General features: G+C 34.0%; 3 protein-coding genes across 3 annotated transcripts; 2 read left to right on the forward strand and 1 right to left on the reverse strand.

The window, feature by feature from the left end:
* The first annotated feature begins 1,917 nt into the window (after positions 1–1,917).
* LOC130739541 (uncharacterized) lies at positions 1,918–3,162 on the forward strand. Its single transcript, XM_057591866.1, has one exon. The coding sequence runs from the start codon at positions 2,024–2,026 to the stop codon at positions 2,957–2,959; it is 936 nt and encodes a 311-aa protein (XP_057447849.1). The 5' UTR covers positions 1,918–2,023; the 3' UTR covers positions 2,960–3,162.
* Positions 3,163–9,148: 5,986 nt separating this feature from the next.
* Positions 9,149–10,840, reverse strand: LOC130739542 (3-ketoacyl-CoA synthase 6-like). The gene has a single exon (XM_057591867.1). The coding sequence runs from the start codon at positions 10,733–10,735 to the stop codon at positions 9,245–9,247; it is 1,491 nt and encodes a 496-aa protein (XP_057447850.1). The 5' UTR covers positions 10,736–10,840; the 3' UTR covers positions 9,149–9,244.
* Positions 10,841–12,459: 1,619 nt separating this feature from the next.
* Positions 12,460–15,808, forward strand: LOC130739543 (tetraketide alpha-pyrone reductase 2-like). The gene is made up of 6 exons (XM_057591868.1): positions 12,460–12,676; positions 12,843–13,015; positions 13,603–13,788; positions 13,903–14,065; positions 15,225–15,414; positions 15,538–15,808. The coding sequence occupies exons 1-6, from the start codon at positions 12,571–12,573 to the stop codon at positions 15,677–15,679; spliced, it is 960 nt and encodes a 319-aa protein (XP_057447851.1). The 5' UTR covers positions 12,460–12,570; the 3' UTR covers positions 15,680–15,808.
* The last annotated feature ends 1,940 nt before the right edge of the window (positions 15,809–17,748 follow it).

The raw sequence follows: 17,748 nt of genomic DNA on the forward strand, positions 1-17,748 counted from the left end.
TTTACAATTTCAAGGACCAAAAGAGTATTTAAGCCGCTATCGCTATAGAGTAGTATCTCTGAAGTGTGTTGGTTAGAAATAGTTTTTTTTTTTTATAAAAAAAAGAAATAGTATTTTTTTGTATCATCACTCTCTCATTTTAAAGGGAAAAAGATTGTAGGGTCACATCTTAAGCACATTTGATCAGAAGCAATTCACCATTTGAATTAAGGTGTTCACATACGCACTTGACACATGTAAATTCAATTCTTAGATACGAGTAGTTAAAGCATAAATATTCATTATTCATTTCTTTTGGCAAACAATTTCAATAATCACTTACTTGCCGTAAGTGGAGAGTTGTGGCACTAATGACATTCAGTTATTATTTATTTTCTGAAAGATAGCCCAAGTGGTAAGGGCTAGGGACACAAGGATTGGGTGGGATGAACGATAAAGGGTCCCGGGTTCGAACCCGGAGGATGGACTAATTTACTAACATTTCTAACAACTAACATTTGTCTATAAAAAAAAGGTATTATTTATTTTCTTAACATCCTTTTCCTTTTTTTAAAAAAATTTAAACAAATTCTGTCGGGATTGAAAATGTAAATGAATTTTATTATATTGTGTCCTTTTTTTTATTACTGTTATAGATATATAAATTTGTTTCTACCATTTCCATGATTGTTAAGTTAGCTATTATTCTAGTAAAAAAATGTTAGCTATTATTTACATACATTTGATTTTTTAGCAAATGACATTTCAAATACTTTTTATGACTATCATATTTTTATCCTTTTTTCTATTCTCTATTGCAAAATTCAAACACTTCTAATAATAACCCATAATAACCCGAGGAAACTATCAAAAAAAGAAATTACCAATGTAAAAGTAGATGTAGGATATACACAAAATCCTATCTTGTCTTTATCCAACTCTTTATCATATCTGCTTTTATCGTATTCTGATCGATCACCAAACATATACAAAATATATTAAAATTGTCAACTTAAAGACAAACAAATACTAAAACATCACTCTAGGAGAAATTATTTATTTTTGAATAGAATTATGAGAAGCAATTTTTAAAGATGTAATGTCGTGTAACCTAATTATAAAAATTTCATAATTACTTTTTTTTTTTGAAAAGCATCTCATAATTAATTATGTTCTCCTCAACTACTGCACTTTTTAAATACCAATAAAATAACATTAAGCATTACTGCTCTCTATTTTTTATATTTTCTAACACTTACAATACTCCAAATTATAGTACTTCTATAAGATAAGATAAGAGAGGTCCAACACAAGTGTAGAGACCACCACCAACAACCATTAGACAGCAAAATCAGCACTCTCTACCAAGCACAGCAGAAGAGACGAAGTAAAACAAAAAAAACCGACCACCACAATCAAACAAACACAGTCAGAGCAATGACCTGTCACCGCGTGTCACAATCCTACTGGAAAAAAAATGTGTTGAGTGACCTTAACAACCACATTTTTTTTTAGTGACCTTAACAACCACATATTTTAGGTTCTACACATTACCTATTCCTGCGACCTGGCCCCACTCGTTTACGTTTTCGGCTTTTGATGACTCACCCATCCCAATCTTCTCTCCCATTTGCTTCTTCCAAAAAGCCTGCTACCCTTTTTTCCTACGTGGAACTAATATCATAATGGTTTTTTTTATATCCGACTTATCTCACATGCGACAGTTATGAGACTAATAACTTCGAACTTCTGAGATCACGTTACATGAGTAGAGTTATCGCAACAATCATTCTCTATACAAACCGCTCAGGAAGCAAACATGGTACTATCATCGATGTTTAAGGAACTTGGCTATATATACACGAGGAAATAACATTATTGGAATTAAATATTATCCTATTACCACTTAATTTCCTTGCATTTTCTCTATAAAACCCTCTCACTTTCCCTTTTCTTCTTCTCTTTCTCTATTTTTCCCCTGTTCCAGTTTCAACTTCTAAGCCTTCAATCCATTTTCTCTCTTACCCAAACACACACCAAAAAAATGCAAGTTCCTTTAATCGACAGGCTCAACGATCTTCAAGTTGGCTTCAACTCTCTGCAAAACCCATCGTTCCCTTCTCCAATCACCTCCTCCCTCGCCGGAATCCAATCCGTCTCGGTGGTTTACAATTTCTGCAAGTGGGGCGCTGTCTTTCTCGCTCTCGTCGCCACGTTCAGCAGCATCATCAACAGAGTCACCGTTTTCATCATCAGATTCCGCAGCAAACCACCTTCTCTTCCTTCAATCTCCCTCTTCGACGACGACTTCAGCGATATCTCCTCCGACGACGGCGATGTTGATGACTTAGAAGACGACGACGACACCGGAAACGACTCGTCGTCGGAGTTCGACGACGAGCCCTCTGCCTCTGCTTCTTCCAGCTTCCTCCGATTGGATGACTTCTTCTTCCGAGTCAGGGGAACCGCTCAGAACGACGAGTCATCACGGAGCCAAATCGACACGCGCCACCGGAGTTGCAGCATTGGGGATATCTTCTCCCTGGCGGAACTCGCCAGCAGCGACAGCGTCGTGAAGCTATGGGACACCATTGGATTCGGTTTGGGGCTAGATTTCGATGATTACGAGGAAAGTCCACTCCACGCGCCGGCGAGTTCTTCCACGGCGTCCCCGGCGGTGGTTGTTTCAGCTGCGGAAGGCTCACGCGGGAACTTGGAGGTGGGGATTTGGGACACGCGCCTCCGGAAGCGGAGACCGTCGGTGGTGGCGGAGTGGGGGCCCGCCGTGGGGAAGACCGTGCGCGTGGAATCTGGCGGCGTGTCGAAGGTTTATGTGAGAGATAACGGACGTGACGGCGTTACGGTTGGTGACATGAGAAAGGTCAGCAAGCCGTTAGGAAACGTGACGGAATCTGATGCGGATAATACCTGGTGGGATGCTTCGGAGGAACAGCAATCATCAATGATGCACCAAACTTGAATAATAATTGCGATTTCAGAATTTTATTTGTTTGGTGCTGAGAATTTATTTTAATAATTAGTACTATATAAGGTAGAGAAAAATAATTTAAGGCACCGAATAATATTTGTTTATTTGTACTACTATCATTGGACTTAAGTTTATAAATTGTAAATTGATAAATTAGTTGTTTAATGATGATTACTAGAGTTTGGTTGGAAAAACACTAATGTTGGTTATAGTCTAGACAAAAAGAAAAAGAAATAGATTATGTGTAGAGTTCATCAAGCGTGTGGTTGAAAAGAATCGATCTTGCTTCTAGAAAATTGTGGATTTCTTCCTTATGATGAAAGTTGTTTCATAACTGGCATTTACGTGATTAGATTATAAGAAACGTATCGTATGAATTTGACTATTGTGTTTGACTAAAAATGATTTGCCTAATTACAGGACTAGCTTTTCAAAACAATGAATGAATAATGTTAATTGTTAATTGCTGAAACGTGGAAGTATAATTTATGTGAATGGATAACGAATATTTTTTTTAAATATTGTAAAAAAAATAAATATTTACCAAAATATTGTATTTTGATAAATATTTACCAATCTATGGTAGTTTTGGCCATGTAGGATTCTTAGGTGGTCACTTTTTGCAAAAGCTCCTCATATGAGGAGTTTTCTTTATGACAAAAACGTCTAGAAGTAAGAGTTTTCGCAGTCAATAATTACATCATCATTATGTCGCATAAAGACTCCTTAAGTGGGGAGTCCTGCTGTCACGTCAGACTCTTGGAACGAAGCACCACTATTTTGAGAAAAACTCCCTATTTAAGGAGTTCTCCTATCAAATCAGTCTTCTCATACGAGGAGTCTCTTTTCCAAATACGTTCATCTGAATTAAATTTGACTAATTGATCCAACAAAGGTGACCAGCCGAAGAGAGAATGCGGCAAGCATATTCAAACTACCACGGTTGACGACCCAAAACATACTCTTAGGCCACCTTAAACACTCTATAAAACAACCACAAAAATCACTACATTCCTCGCATTTATGTGCGAAATGATCCAATCATATTCAATGTATTATTTTTAATAAAACATGTAAAATTAAATAAATGAAACAAAATACGATCAAAAAGTGACAACTAATAATATTATCTTAAAATTTTAAAACAACAAATAAATTAGAATAAGTTTTTAAAACGATTTCAGATAAATTGCTACGAGTATATTATTACTATGGAAGTTTTCCAATAGAAACTATCTATGTATTTGATACCCTAAAATATCAATAATAATGATTTTATGTTGTAATTTGGAACATGTTTTAGTCGAAAAACAACTGCGATTACATGTTTTCAACTGGATTTGTGTGTGAAATTACTTTTAGTCTTATGGGCTGTGAAAAGTAGTTAATCTCGTGCCACACGTTTGAAAAAGAGACTCCTCGTAGGTGAAGATTGATTTGATAGGAGAACTCCTTGAGTTTTTCTCAAAATAGTGGTGTCTCGTTTCAGGAGTTTGAAGTGACAGCAGGACTCCTCTCTTGAGGAGTCTTTAGGCGAGATAATGATGATCTAACTATTGACTGTGAAAACTCTTACTTCTAAACGTCATTGTCATAAAGAAAACTCCTCATATGAGGAGTTTTTTTCAAAAGGTGACCACAAACAAGGCCAAAACTATCATAGATTGGTAAATATTTACCAAAATACAATATTTTGGTAAATATTTATTTTTTTTACAATATTTAAAAAAAATCATGGATAACATAACTTACCAAAAATATTTTGTTGACATCTCATTTTGAGATGAAAAGGGTGGAGGGAAAAAAACGATAAGAAGAAAATATATCATATCCTATATTATATATTATTTTCGAAACTAAATAGTGGTAACTCCGATAAGTGTCATCTCCTCATCTATATATATATGTAAAGGAGACTTGAGCTTTTTTGCATTAAATACATCAAGTAATTCCTACCTCTATATTAAAATACATTAAAAATAAAGAATTTCATTTCCAATAAATATATTAAATAATAAAATTAAAACTGAATAAATTGTAATGTCAAAAAACTATTGAACTACCAACATTAAATAATATATTTATAAACTTATTTATCCTCATTTCCTATACATTTAATTAAAATCTAAAATAAATTTCTATATGTAGTTAAAATATTAATTATTGACCTCAAGTTGAGAAAATAATTAAATTTATATAGAGTAATATATTTTATATAAAATAAATATATAAAATATCATAATTAGTAAATGATTAAATTCTTTTCGTAAAGATATACTTAGAATTTTTTTAATAGTTACATGTGTTGTTTAATATTGACTATAATGTTGTTTTGTTTTATTTTACATACATAAAAAATTTATATAGTATAATTATTTAAGTAATTTAGAATAGTCTTTTATATACATTAAAAGTGTATAGAGTATACACAAGATGATATTTTTAGAATAAACTTTTATTAAATAATATCTTTATATGGAAAACTTTATTTATACTTAAAATTAATTAATTTTATTAATGAAAAATTAAGAAAAATAGTTTTAAAATTCAAAAATGCCGCTATAATTTATTAATAAATAATTTATAATTTTTTTAAATTAACATTATTAAGTATGACGTGTGTGTGTTTTTTAAAGAAATTTATTTAAATATAATTTTTGGATCTATTATATATTAGTAAAAAAATCAACTTAAAAAAGATGCATAACAGAGAAAAAAATTACAGATAAAAAAATTTACTAAATAATATTTTCGACTATTAAAACTATAATTTATTGTAATTATCAAAGTTAAAGTTAATTAATTGCTGATAAAACGTATAAGAAAATGTTCTTATAATTTATTTGGTGATATTAAAACTTAATAATGAATTTAAAATATTTTAAATTCACTTCATAATTTATTGTATGATTAAATATATACATTTCTAAATTGTTAAAATCATTTCAATGCTAATTATTAAATTTGAATAGTATTACTTATTTACACAAAGAAAACTCTAATACTCATTATAAAATGTTTTAACACAATTATTTTATTTTATTATAATTTATAAGTAAAAAATATTTAATATCTATTTCTTATTTTTATTTAAACTATCATAATTTTTATATAATGTTGATAAATATTCTAATTAAAACCAATACCCGTGCAACGCACGGGTTTTATATCTAGTTTTATGTATTTCTTTATAAGTTTTCTCTCTCATACTATAATTAGTAGATAGATGATGTCATATTTATATTTTCTAATTTTTAGTAATTTAAATATTAAATAATTCATATTTTAGAAAATTATTAATGTATTAATATTGCATTTAATAGTTATTAATGACATTAAAATAATTAACAAAATTCAATTGTGATTTTTTTTTTCAAAAATAACTACTATATTAATTTGACATTTAATGATTTTTAATGACATTACAATAATTTTTTTGACGGGACATTACAATAATTAATAAAAGTTAATTGTGACTTTTCTATCATTAAGATGTATGCTGACAATTTTTTTTTAATGATTATGTTTATTTAGGGCTAATACATTAAGATAAAAAGTGGTAATCGAATTTTCAATTTAATAGAGAGACATTATACCTTTTACACCGGATTTTGAATTGCAATAAAAATTTAATAAAAAAACTACCATTTAATAATTATGGTATCCATTTTTAATTAATTTAATAATGTTTTTTTGAACATAATTTAATAATAATTTAAAATTAGAAAAAGTTGGGTTTATTATATCTTAAAAACAAATAAAACTTAATAGGTGGATTGATAAAGTGCTCCGAAATATATGATGAGACATTAATCCGATATAAATGACACTTGTTTTGACATTCAATAAAGACTTATTACGCATCTTCCTTGCTTTCTAATGAAGACAAATCAAGTGTCAATGTTCTTTTTAATTTTTTAATCTGTGCCCCAAGAATTGGTTTTATATTCTTATTATAATATTAATAATAATAATAATAATAATAATAATAATAATAATAATAATAATAATAATAATAATAATAATAGAGAGATAGACAATCTTTTCGGGTACATCGGAAATATAAATTACATCTCAGATATTGATTTCTCAACCTCCCTCACTCAACGCATATGTCTTCTAGCTCTTACTACTTGAGCTATCATTCAGGAACATAGATGGAGATAATCTAATCAAGAAACGGGTAACAAGGAATATAAATTTGTCTATATTTATAAATTGCAAAGGGTTAAAATAAAGAAAATATTTATGTTAGGATGTCAATTTTCATTGGACTATTTAACTTACAAAAATCCATTGGTTTTTTAAAATGGATTGCAAAAATTTGAAACAAAATATGGATACATGGACCAGAACCCTAACTTATATTCTCGTATAAAAAAAAAGGACCGGATCCTAGCCTTAACTTAGTAATCCTATCTCACCAAACTTGAACCCTAATTTATGAACCTTAACCCCCAAATTTCTAAATCAGGTGACTTCACGTTTGTGAGTTTCCATTTCAATGTTCACAAGTTTCCATTAACCTCCATGTTCAAAGGCATGTTACTTACAATTTGGCTAACAAATGGAGACATGGGTCGTGGGAGAGTCCCAAGTGGTATCACATCTACATTATCGTTATGTTCAAAAATACCCTCATTCTCAAAATTGGAAGAGCTCCTGGTTCTATTTCCTTTAGCCATTGAAGTGTAATTTCCACTTCTCCAACGCATAAACTAACAATAAACTTTGGAAAGTATCCCACCGAGTGTACCAATTTGTTTCCTCGTGAAAATAACATGCAAATAAATGTATCCAAAGACCAATCTAGGGACTTGGATAAGGTCCTTATGGGTTCTTTTAAGTCTAGGGTTTTTATAAGCAATGAAACTATGCGTATGTTAGTTCCGAAAACAAGAAGTAGTGTTCAAGCTATATGGTGATAACTTGAAAGATATAGGTTCCGGTGATCAAAGATAAAAATGTTACCATTGAGAAATCCAACGTAACACTTCGAGGAGTGTTGACATATATAACAAAAGTGAAACAAACAAAAAAAATAAGAAAAACTTGCAACGATAAATCCAAAAATGAATTGAGATTGATTGAAAGAAGACTTAATAGTGGAAGGAAAGCTTGTTTACATGTAAGTCATAGTAGTCGTGTGTCGTAACAGTAGTAGACGTAAGTGTTTCAAAGTGTTTAGTAGTAAGATGTTCAACCATTTTTCTAGAATTACATACGCTTATTTATAGTAGTTACAAGGTAACTCTTACTCTAATCCTATGAATAGAAATAAAACTAAGAACAACTACCTAGTATATGTGCATCCACTTCGCCTAACTTTGAAGCTTCAAACTAAGCATGACGCTTCGAATTTCTTACGGGTGACCCAATCATGCTAGCCACTTTCTCGAGTTCCATGACTTGTTGTGAATGTGAGATAGTGGCTCCCGTCGTGCCTAACCGCCTCCAGTCATGGGTGAGTGCTTCTGAACAGTGAGAACGTGTCTTTGACGATGACTTGACTCAGACTAGAAACACCTTCGAACAACTCCAGACATGGTTGCTTAGGCTCGACTCAAGCAACTCAAACTACTTAGTGAACAAAATGTAAAATTCATGTGTGCAAGTTATATTTATGTTTCTTATCTTATAGTAAGTCTCAATCAGTGGCGTATATAAAGGGATTGGCAGGGCCATTGCCCCCAATTTTTTTTTTCTCTATCAACTATATGTACATTTATATAGATTTTTATAATTTTATTCTATCCTCCTAACGAAAAAAAATTAGATACGCCTCTGAACCAATCACAAACGCCAAAATAAAAGATTACTCAATCACAAGCTTTTAGGTGCAAGCAAACACAACTAAAGTATCAACATAAATTTTATTTCGCTTACATAATGCACAAATGAATATTGATTTTTTTCATATATTCTTTACATTTATTTCACTCCCTTGTGTGATGCATCTCAAATGAGTGCCAAACACACTCATTATTGTTAACTAAAACATATAAACTAACTGCTATGACAATGCATCCCTATATGCAAATTCACAGGGTTTTATGATTGTTTGTGGAAAAAATACAAACACAAGGAGTGACGAATATGATAGCCTAATGATCAGAAACATGGTATGACTACAACAGGTGAGGGGTAATAAGAAATAGTAGTAATTAAAAGTCCTATGAGTACTCAACTTTGTTTTATTAACAAATAACTGAAATCAAAGCAATGCAGCTACCAATGAACAATGCAATCAATCATGTGCTCTTGTTGCTGCAGGGACTAGAGATTAACAATCTCAGGAATATGAACTGGATAGCGATCAATGCAATCTTCCCAAGGTCCATCAACAGGGGTCTTAATGCTCCTATTACACTTCCACACTGCACTGTTGCATTTAAAACCGCTGCCAAATCCTATCTGCCAAATTCTGTCTCCTCTCTTCATTCTCCCTTTTGATTCAATGTAGTTCAGCTCATACCATAGTGAAGAAGAAGAGGTGTTACCGAACCGGTGCAGCGTCATCCTTGATGCCTCAACATGCTCGGCCGAGAGCTGCAGATTCTTCTGCAGCTCATCGATCACAGCACGTCCACCGGCGTGGATGCAAAAGTGCTCAAAGGCTTGCTTGAAGTCAGGGATGTAGGGTTTCCATTTGGGGTTGAAGATTTTCCTTCCAATCAGGGTTACAAGGAAGATTAATTGCTCAGAAGCTGGAAGAACAATAGGTCCAATGGTGGTGATGTTGGATTTCAATGCTTCACCTGCTATGGCCATGAGATCCTTAGAGAGTGAAATCCCCACTTTCCCTTCTTTGTCTTCCTCTTCATACACGCAACGGTAGGCTTTGTCATCAGAGCCTTTGTGAGTTCGAACCACATGGACTAATCTGTACTTTGCTCTTGTTTTTGCACTCTTTCGGTTTGTCAAAAGGATAGCCGCACCCCCCATTCTGAATAAGCAATTTGGAAGAAGCATAGCTCTCTCATTGCCTTGGTAATAGTTTGGGGTGATGATCTCCGTACTCACAACCACAGCATTTGAATTCGGATGGAGCTGGAGAAGATCACGCGCTAAATCGATCGAGATTAGCCCCGCGCTGCAGCCCATTCCGGAGAGGTTGAAGCTCTTGATGTTGCTCCTGAGCTTGTACTTGTTGACCACCATAGCAGACAGAGAAGGGGTTGGAGAGAAAAGGCTGCAATTCACTATGAGAATGTCTATGTCCTTAGGCTTAAGACCTGTTTTCTTGAACAGAGAATCCATGGCAGAGAAGATAACAAGTTCAGCTTCATCTCTTGCAGCTTCCATGGTTGGATTGGGTGGGATGTAGTGGATTGCAGAAGGTAAACAAGTTTCTTCTCCAAGGCCTGATTTCTCCAGAATCCTCATTTGGAACTCCACGCTCTTGGGATTGTTCTTGAGGATGAGCCTTGAGTGTTCCATGAAAGTAGCAAAAGGGACACGGCATGTGACCGGTGGCTTGAAGCAGGCATAATCTACAAGGTAGATTGCTCGTGGCTTTGACATGAAGTAGAGAGTGGCTATGAATATGATGAGGAAAGAACAGCAAATGATTTGGACAAGATCAAAGTGAAGGGAACTCAAGAGATTGAGAATCTCATCAGGGCCTAAACGTAGCACTTCTATGAAGATGCCACCCATGAGGGGTATGAGAGTGAGGGTTAGGATATGGTTCACTAGGTATTGGTACCCAAGTTTGACATACTTGAGCTTCACTGAGTTTGAGAAATCAGGCAACATAGGAGGCATGATGATGATGATCTTGATCTTAGGAAGGAGAAGAGGTGCAGTAGAATTTGATGATTGATTTTTTATGGTAATAATAAGTGTGAAGGTGGGAGGTGAGGTTTTAAAGGCAAGAGGGGACCCTATGTAATGAAGATGGCAGATGAGAGGATTAAATGAAAGACTTGATATCACTCAACGCTCATTTAAGTTGGCATTACTTTTTCATAACTTCCCCTTCCACTTCTAACTAAACCTTAAGATCCTTTTCCACCATTATTACTTTTATAAGCCTTTGTACTGTACAACTGTCCTTGTTTACTTGTGGTCACGTTACTTTACATTATTAAAAATGTAGCTAGAAACATAAATATAGGAGGATGGCATTGTTTCCAAATGAGTGATACTTAAACCTAAAAACAACAAAAAGGGCACCATCTTGTGGATCTTAAAGGGTAAATATCAGAGTAAGGAAATTAAATGAAAGGAATTGTCTGTTAGCCTGTCCGGATTAAATAGGGATTTGAGTTTTTTCATTTCTTTTCCAAACACAAAAAAAATAAGGATTTGGCTGTATGCATATTTAATAGTCTCGCAGAATAGCTGCAACATAATTCCAAATTAAATGAATATTCTTAACTCTCGGCAGTATATAGAAATGGATTTTTTTATATGAGAATATGAATTCCATGGTGTATAATCAATGGATTTTCCTTATTATGGTCTCAACAGCATCCATGGAATTAGGTTACGGTTGATCTCTAGCCAAATGGGGCCTCAAAATTTTGGTTTGCAGGCTGTGAAAGCCCGTGTTACCAATAATTAGATATTGAGCTAATTAAAATTAGGGGAAACTATTATTACCATCTCTGAACTTATCTTCATAGTCCTGTGCTGTGTAAATTCCTAAAATACTCTCAAACTCAACATTTCAGGTTTTAGATTCTAAAACTTAATTTTGGTTTTCCGACACGAAAAGTTCATTTTCGGAAATATAGCTTATGTTCCGAAAACTAATTTCCAGTAGTTACTTTTCCGAGAACCATATTTGGCTTCCAGAGCATGTACTTTCTTTCAAAAATTAAGAATAAGTTTTAGATTCTAGAAGCTATATATTACTAAAACGAGCAAGAATAGGTGAAGGAGGTCTGATTTTTTTTTTGTTGATATTTTTCGATGAAGTTCATATTTTTCGTCGACTGAAAGAGAGAGGAGTGGGAGAGCATAGTATTTTTCTGGACTCAAGGGTTTACCTCTTACTTTGTGCAAGACCCTGCACCCTAGAAGCCAGCCATTTTTTTATAAAATAAACACATTTCAAAGTATTTTTAATTAGTATAATCTAAACATGATTCAGTTTGTCAATTTTTTAACATAAAAATATTTAAACATAAATCGTGCAAACTCACTTTTATTGATAATTCAAGTAGTAAGAGTTAGGAGACATGTGAGCTGGGTGATAGAGGTCCAAAGATCAATACTTGGAGGAAGCAATTTATCTTTCCAACTAAAAAAATCCAATTAACAGAAACTCAGGACTATTAATTTTAGTTTAAAAGTAGGATTTATGAACTTCAATCCTAACACAAAGTCCTTCACATTGTGTTTCCTATCCTCGGCTAGTTTAGTAGTTTCTGGGCTTTAGCCCTCCGTGTAATTACAAAAAAGTCCTTCACATTATTTGAATGAATTATCTGTCTTCCACCTAATAAAAATATTAATATTCATTTGGACACAAGTGTTACATGTCTATCTGTCTTCTACTTACATAACATAAGATCAAGTTCAATGTACATGGTGAAAGCTAGAAACCCAAGATTTGATAGCACAAATTAGAGGGACTAAGAAGGAAGATAGAGATGCCTGAATTCTGTGTAACAGGGGGTACTGGGTTCATAGCAGCTTACCTGGTACAGGCCTTATTAGAAAAGGGTCACACCGTCAGGACCACCGTGAGAAACCCAGGTATGGAATATCTCAGGGCTGGTGTACTACTGTATTATATTCATATTCTTATTCTTATGTGATTTCTTAATTTTTCATAGTTTGATTAGTCAATTAGGTATTCATTTTTTTTTTTGTATGTTAATTGTCTTTGTAACCTTGTTACACTTGCAAAATAATTTATCAGGGGATGTGGAGAAGGTTGGTTTTCTCATGGAACTAAGTGGAGCCAAAGAGAGATTGAAGATTTTGAAAGCTGATCTGTTGAATGAAGGGAGCTTTGATGAGGCAGTGAGTGGTGTTGATGGTGTATTTCATACAGCATCACCTGTTCTCGTTCCATATGATGACAATATTCAGGTATGTTGTGCTTCCCCCTTTATACCCACTATTTGTTAGTTTTCCCCTTTCTGTAAGGGGATTCCTCTGCTCCAGAAGAGAGCTGTGTAAATTGTTACGAGTAAGTAAATGTTCAATTTCGTCCTAGAAAGTGTTAGCGTTGGTTAGTCCCTGAAAGAGAAAATACCCTCAGTTAGTCTCTGATTGCGCCAAATGTCGGTCAAGCTAGTTCCTATGGTTAGATAAAACGTGGCCAGAGACTAACTTGACCGACATGACATTTGACACAATCAGGACTGCGGGAGGTACTTCCTTCTTCTATAGGCTAACTTGTTCAACGCTTAAACTTTCAATGATGAAATCGCGAATTCACTCAAATTCTTTCTATACAGTAAAACAAGAGAATCGATTTTACTAATAGTTTTATTTTGATTTCACATAATAATCTTTCTACGGTTACTCCAAAACCAAAATCCAATTACAGGAGAAGGATAATTTTTGGGTGTTAAAATTGATTATGAAGAAAGAGAAGTTGATCTAGATATGCTATAAAATTTTGGGTTTATTTTTTGATTAGGTGATTTCTGATTGTTTGAAATATGCTGTAGGCAACTTTGATTGATCCCTGTATAAAAGGAGCCCTGAATGTGCTCAACTCCTGTGTAAAAGCTAATGTGAAACGTGTGGTGCTCACATCTTCTTGCTCCTCTATAAGATACCGTGATGATGAGCAACAAGTGTCTCCTCTTAATGAATCTCATTGGAGTGATCCAGAATACTGCAAACGCTACAATGTAATAACACTTGCTACCTACATGAAATAATTTCACATTGAAGTAAATGCTGACATTATACTTCAGCAGAAAATGTCCATTGTGTAGTTATCAAACTCTTTTGTGAATATGCAGTTGTGGTATGCATACGCAAAGACATTAGCAGAAAAAGAAGCTTGGAAGATTGCGAAGGAAAGTGGCATGGATTTAGTAGTGGTTAACCCTTCTTTCGTTGTTGGTCCCCTTCTTGCACCGCAGCCAACCAGCACGCTGCTCATGATACTAAGCATTATCAAAGGTTAGATTCCTGTTATATGTTCAAACTACAGTTATCAAAATTTTCTTTAGGGAAAATCTCAGTCTAAGCAAAAATATTGTTTCATTTCTAATAACATAGCAATTTACTATGCATTGAAAAACAGTAATTGAACCACCAAATATGTAGATCAATTGGCGTGAGGTTGTTCTAGCTTAAGCATAGTTCTCATGTTCGAGTCCAATACTACTACTTGGTAGGGAGAGTTTTGCAGCCCATAATGATCCTACTCGGCTCGAACATGATTGTCTCACTAGATGATACATGCGATTTAAACAGAAAAATTTCAGTAATTGAAGGTTTGGAAATTTGAAATGTCTTTCCAACAAAAGTGTATTTCAGTCCATACGTAAAAGCTTCTGTCAGACTAGTCCCTCACTTAATGAAGACAGAGACAAGTCTTTGTTATACTATTCCCTCATAACACAGAACAAAACTCTTAAGTTCTGCTCATAACAAGTTTGTCTAACACCACTTGGAAAATGAAAGACATCATCATAGAATTTAAGAAATCCAAGACCATGATCTAATTTTTATGAGATCCAGAATTCTAATCAAACTAACATTCTCATTTTTGAAGGTTACTTTATTCTATAGAGACAAATAGACTAAAGAGTTTAAAACCATGGAATCATCCATATCTTTTTCAACATTGTCCCTCTAACCATTCATCGATGAAGAAGGAAATGCTCCTCACCATTTGATGGAAGGACAACAACATTCTATTTTTCAGAAATATTAAGTCTAATGCATATGAACATAATTTTATCATTTGCAGTCAACAACCATGCCAGAGCATATATGGTTTTCCTTCCATTCCTAATTATATTTTTTCAGACCCAAAATTAACCATCCCGCTGAAACATTAACTTCCATCTTTACACAACTAAGTATTTAACTAAAATACAGAAATTAGAAAAATGACTGTATTTCAGTTTCTAATTAATTGCTAGACAGAAAATTCTTCTAGAAATTAAAAATAGTAAATGAGGCCACATATGATGTTTTTTAAATAGGGAAGGGGCATAGTATACCAATTAAGCAGTAATTGAGGCCATATATAATGTTTATGTAGCTCATTATGTCTAAATTTCTACTATATTATAGGTTAAATTTCTACACTCATTTTGAAACTTAACAGGCCTGAAAGGAGAATACCCAAACACAACAGTGGGCTTTGTACACATACATGATGTGGTAGGCGCTCACTTGTTGGCTATGGAGGAGCCCAAAGCTTCTGGCAGGCTAGTTTGTTCAAGCACAGTTGCTCACTGGTCTCAAATCATTGAAATGCTTCAGTCCCAATATCCTTTCTATCCATATGAAAAAAAGTGAGTCAAGTCATGATATCAATTAAATGGCTTGAACTTTATGACATGCAATGCACTAACAATAATTGTTTTGGTTTGATACATATTTTTGCTTATTTTTCTGAGTTCGATTATGGTTTGCAGGTGTGGCAGCCAGGAAGGAGATAATAACACACATAGCATGGACACCACCAAAATCACTGCATTGGGGTTTCCTGCATTCAAAAGCCTTGAGCAAATGTTCGATGACTGCATCAAAAGCTTTCAAGAAAAGGGATTCCTATGAGATCCGTGATATGTAATGTCGGTTTACCTTTCATGTTCGTGTGAGGTATCATTGTCATATGATCCATGGGGTCATTAACCAAATAAAAAAAATTCAGTGCTATCTTTTATCTGTGTTTTATTTCCTTCATTCTATCTTTCTTCAAGATTTTACTCTACTCAAGTGGTTGATCCATGTACCAAAAATGGATGTTGATTTGTCAAAAATGAAATCAAGAAGACACCAAATTAAGAAGGAAGATTAAAAAAAAAAATCATGACATTTTTACCACTACCATGAGTTACAAGCTTTACATTTTTTTTGGTGTAAGACATTACACGAGTGATAATCCAGTCCGAACCGAGAACATTCACTTTCTAGTGGAGCTAGCTCTTGTGGCGAGATTTTTTCCTCATTCAAAAGACTTGAACCTAAGACATTGAAATCAAACAAGCAAGTACCACTTGAACCAACCACCCGTTGAAATCAACCTCTAGTATCATCTGTCGTTCAGGGCCTCGCCATATGCTCCTATCATCCATTCTTTCCTGCCAAACTTTCTCACCCGATTATCGACAGTGTTGGCCGTCGAGACTGTTTTTCTTTTTTCGGGTGTTGAAAATCTATTACCGACGACTCAATCTTCGATAGACGACTACATTACCAACGGATGTGGTCGATGGTACAAAACGTCGATAATTGTCTTATTCTTGTAGTTGACGCATTTATGCTCGGTGATCTGGAACGACGGTTGCCACGTCTAGAGGAGCGACACTAGGAGGTTATGACAATTCTAATGGAGAAGGAATGATGATTTTTTTAGCAAAAAGTAACAAAAAATCCGACTGATTGTAACCGGTCAAATATGCTAGTGCAACATGTTTATAATTTTTTGTTTTTTAATATATTATATTTAATGAGTGCTCGAGTATCCTACTTTTTGAATATTAACCGTGTCATAGTGTTCAGTGTCCACGTTCGAGTATGCGCTTCATATGTTAATATTTTTCTTATTATTTTTTACTTAAACTGGGGAACCTAATTTAGATTGCACTTGCCCTAACTTGGCCATCTTATGAAGGAGGTTGAGATTTTCAATCTAAATATAGAATCTAAAGGAAAGAGAGTAAATGTCAAATTAAGAAATTTCTAATCCACATCTTTACTCCTCCGATCGATAACCATCGACTGAAAAAGACTATGTACATGTAATCTATGAGATATTGCAACTTCCAAAGAATAAAACAAGGAAGTGGGGTTGGCTCTATCAAGCTAGATTGCAAAAACCCTAATTGGTAGATATACTGATAGCAACCTTTCCTGGATACAAGTTTAAGTCCCCTGGATTGAATTTTGAACCCAAATTGAGCAATTGTGGACCATACATTATCTCAGACATGCGCCCTTGTTTGAGCACACACAGCAACGATGCAAAAAATCTCTATGACATTGAGCACTCTATGCCTTGTCTTGGTTTTCCTTTCTGGCATACATGTCATCTTTCATTTTTAAGGCAGCCTTTAACGACGATGGATGGCTTCGGTGGGACAGTAAGTTTGGTGACACACCATGGTACACATAAATTTTTTGATTGTGAAGACAGTAATACCCTTAATTTACAACCACCAAAATACCCTTGACTTCTCTCTCCACTACAACACCAAACTCACTACAGTACGATTGCCATATTGTTGTCTGGGGTTTAGCTAGTCCATTAAATTTCATCAACAACTGAATATGTGTGTGTGAACTCGTTTATGATGAGAAAGTGAGAAACAAATAAAAAACAAATTTAGTAAACCCAGAAAGCTTGAGATTGTTCAACACATTCACAAAAATTCATTGTTCGTGTTTTAAAGATAGAGGCATTAACATGGCAGATCTGCAAAGCTTTAACCGTTTACACAAATATTCACTAACATTTATAGATCTCTATAATCAGATCTGCAAAGATACAAGAACAGAAAAAAGGAAAACAAAAAACAACACACCAGAGAGTGGCACGCCCCCAACCCTAACCCATGAGTCCATGACTACAAAGCAGAAGAAACAAGCCCAAATGCCTCTGTATTTTATCCTAACATAAGAAG

The sequence above is a fragment of the Lotus japonicus genome, chromosome 2 (assembly GCF_012489685.1).
Source record: "Lotus japonicus ecotype B-129 chromosome 2, LjGifu_v1.2".
Taxonomy (NCBI): domain Eukaryota; kingdom Viridiplantae; phylum Streptophyta; class Magnoliopsida; order Fabales; family Fabaceae; genus Lotus; species Lotus japonicus.

What these genes read in the sequence shown, in the direction of transcription:
- LOC130739541 (XM_057591866.1), top strand. Translation starts at nt 2,024, where the DNA reads ATGCAAGTTCCTTTAATCGACAGGCTCAACGATCTTCAAGTTGGCTTC.
- LOC130739542 (XM_057591867.1), bottom strand. Translation starts at nt 10,735, where the DNA reads ATGCCTCCTATGTTGCCTGATTTCTCAAACTCAGTGAAGCTCAAGTAT.
- LOC130739543 (XM_057591868.1), top strand. Translation starts at nt 12,571, where the DNA reads ATGCCTGAATTCTGTGTAACAGGGGGTACTGGGTTCATAGCAGCTTAC. An exon ending in CATATGATGACAATATTCAG is followed by an intron (nt 13,016 to 13,602) that starts GTATGTTGTGCT and finishes AATATGCTGTAG; the next exon opens with GCAACTTTGATTGATCCCTG. An exon ending in TTCTATCCATATGAAAAAAA is followed by an intron (nt 15,415 to 15,537) that starts GTGAGTCAAGTC and finishes TATGGTTTGCAG; the next exon opens with GTGTGGCAGCCAGGAAGGAG.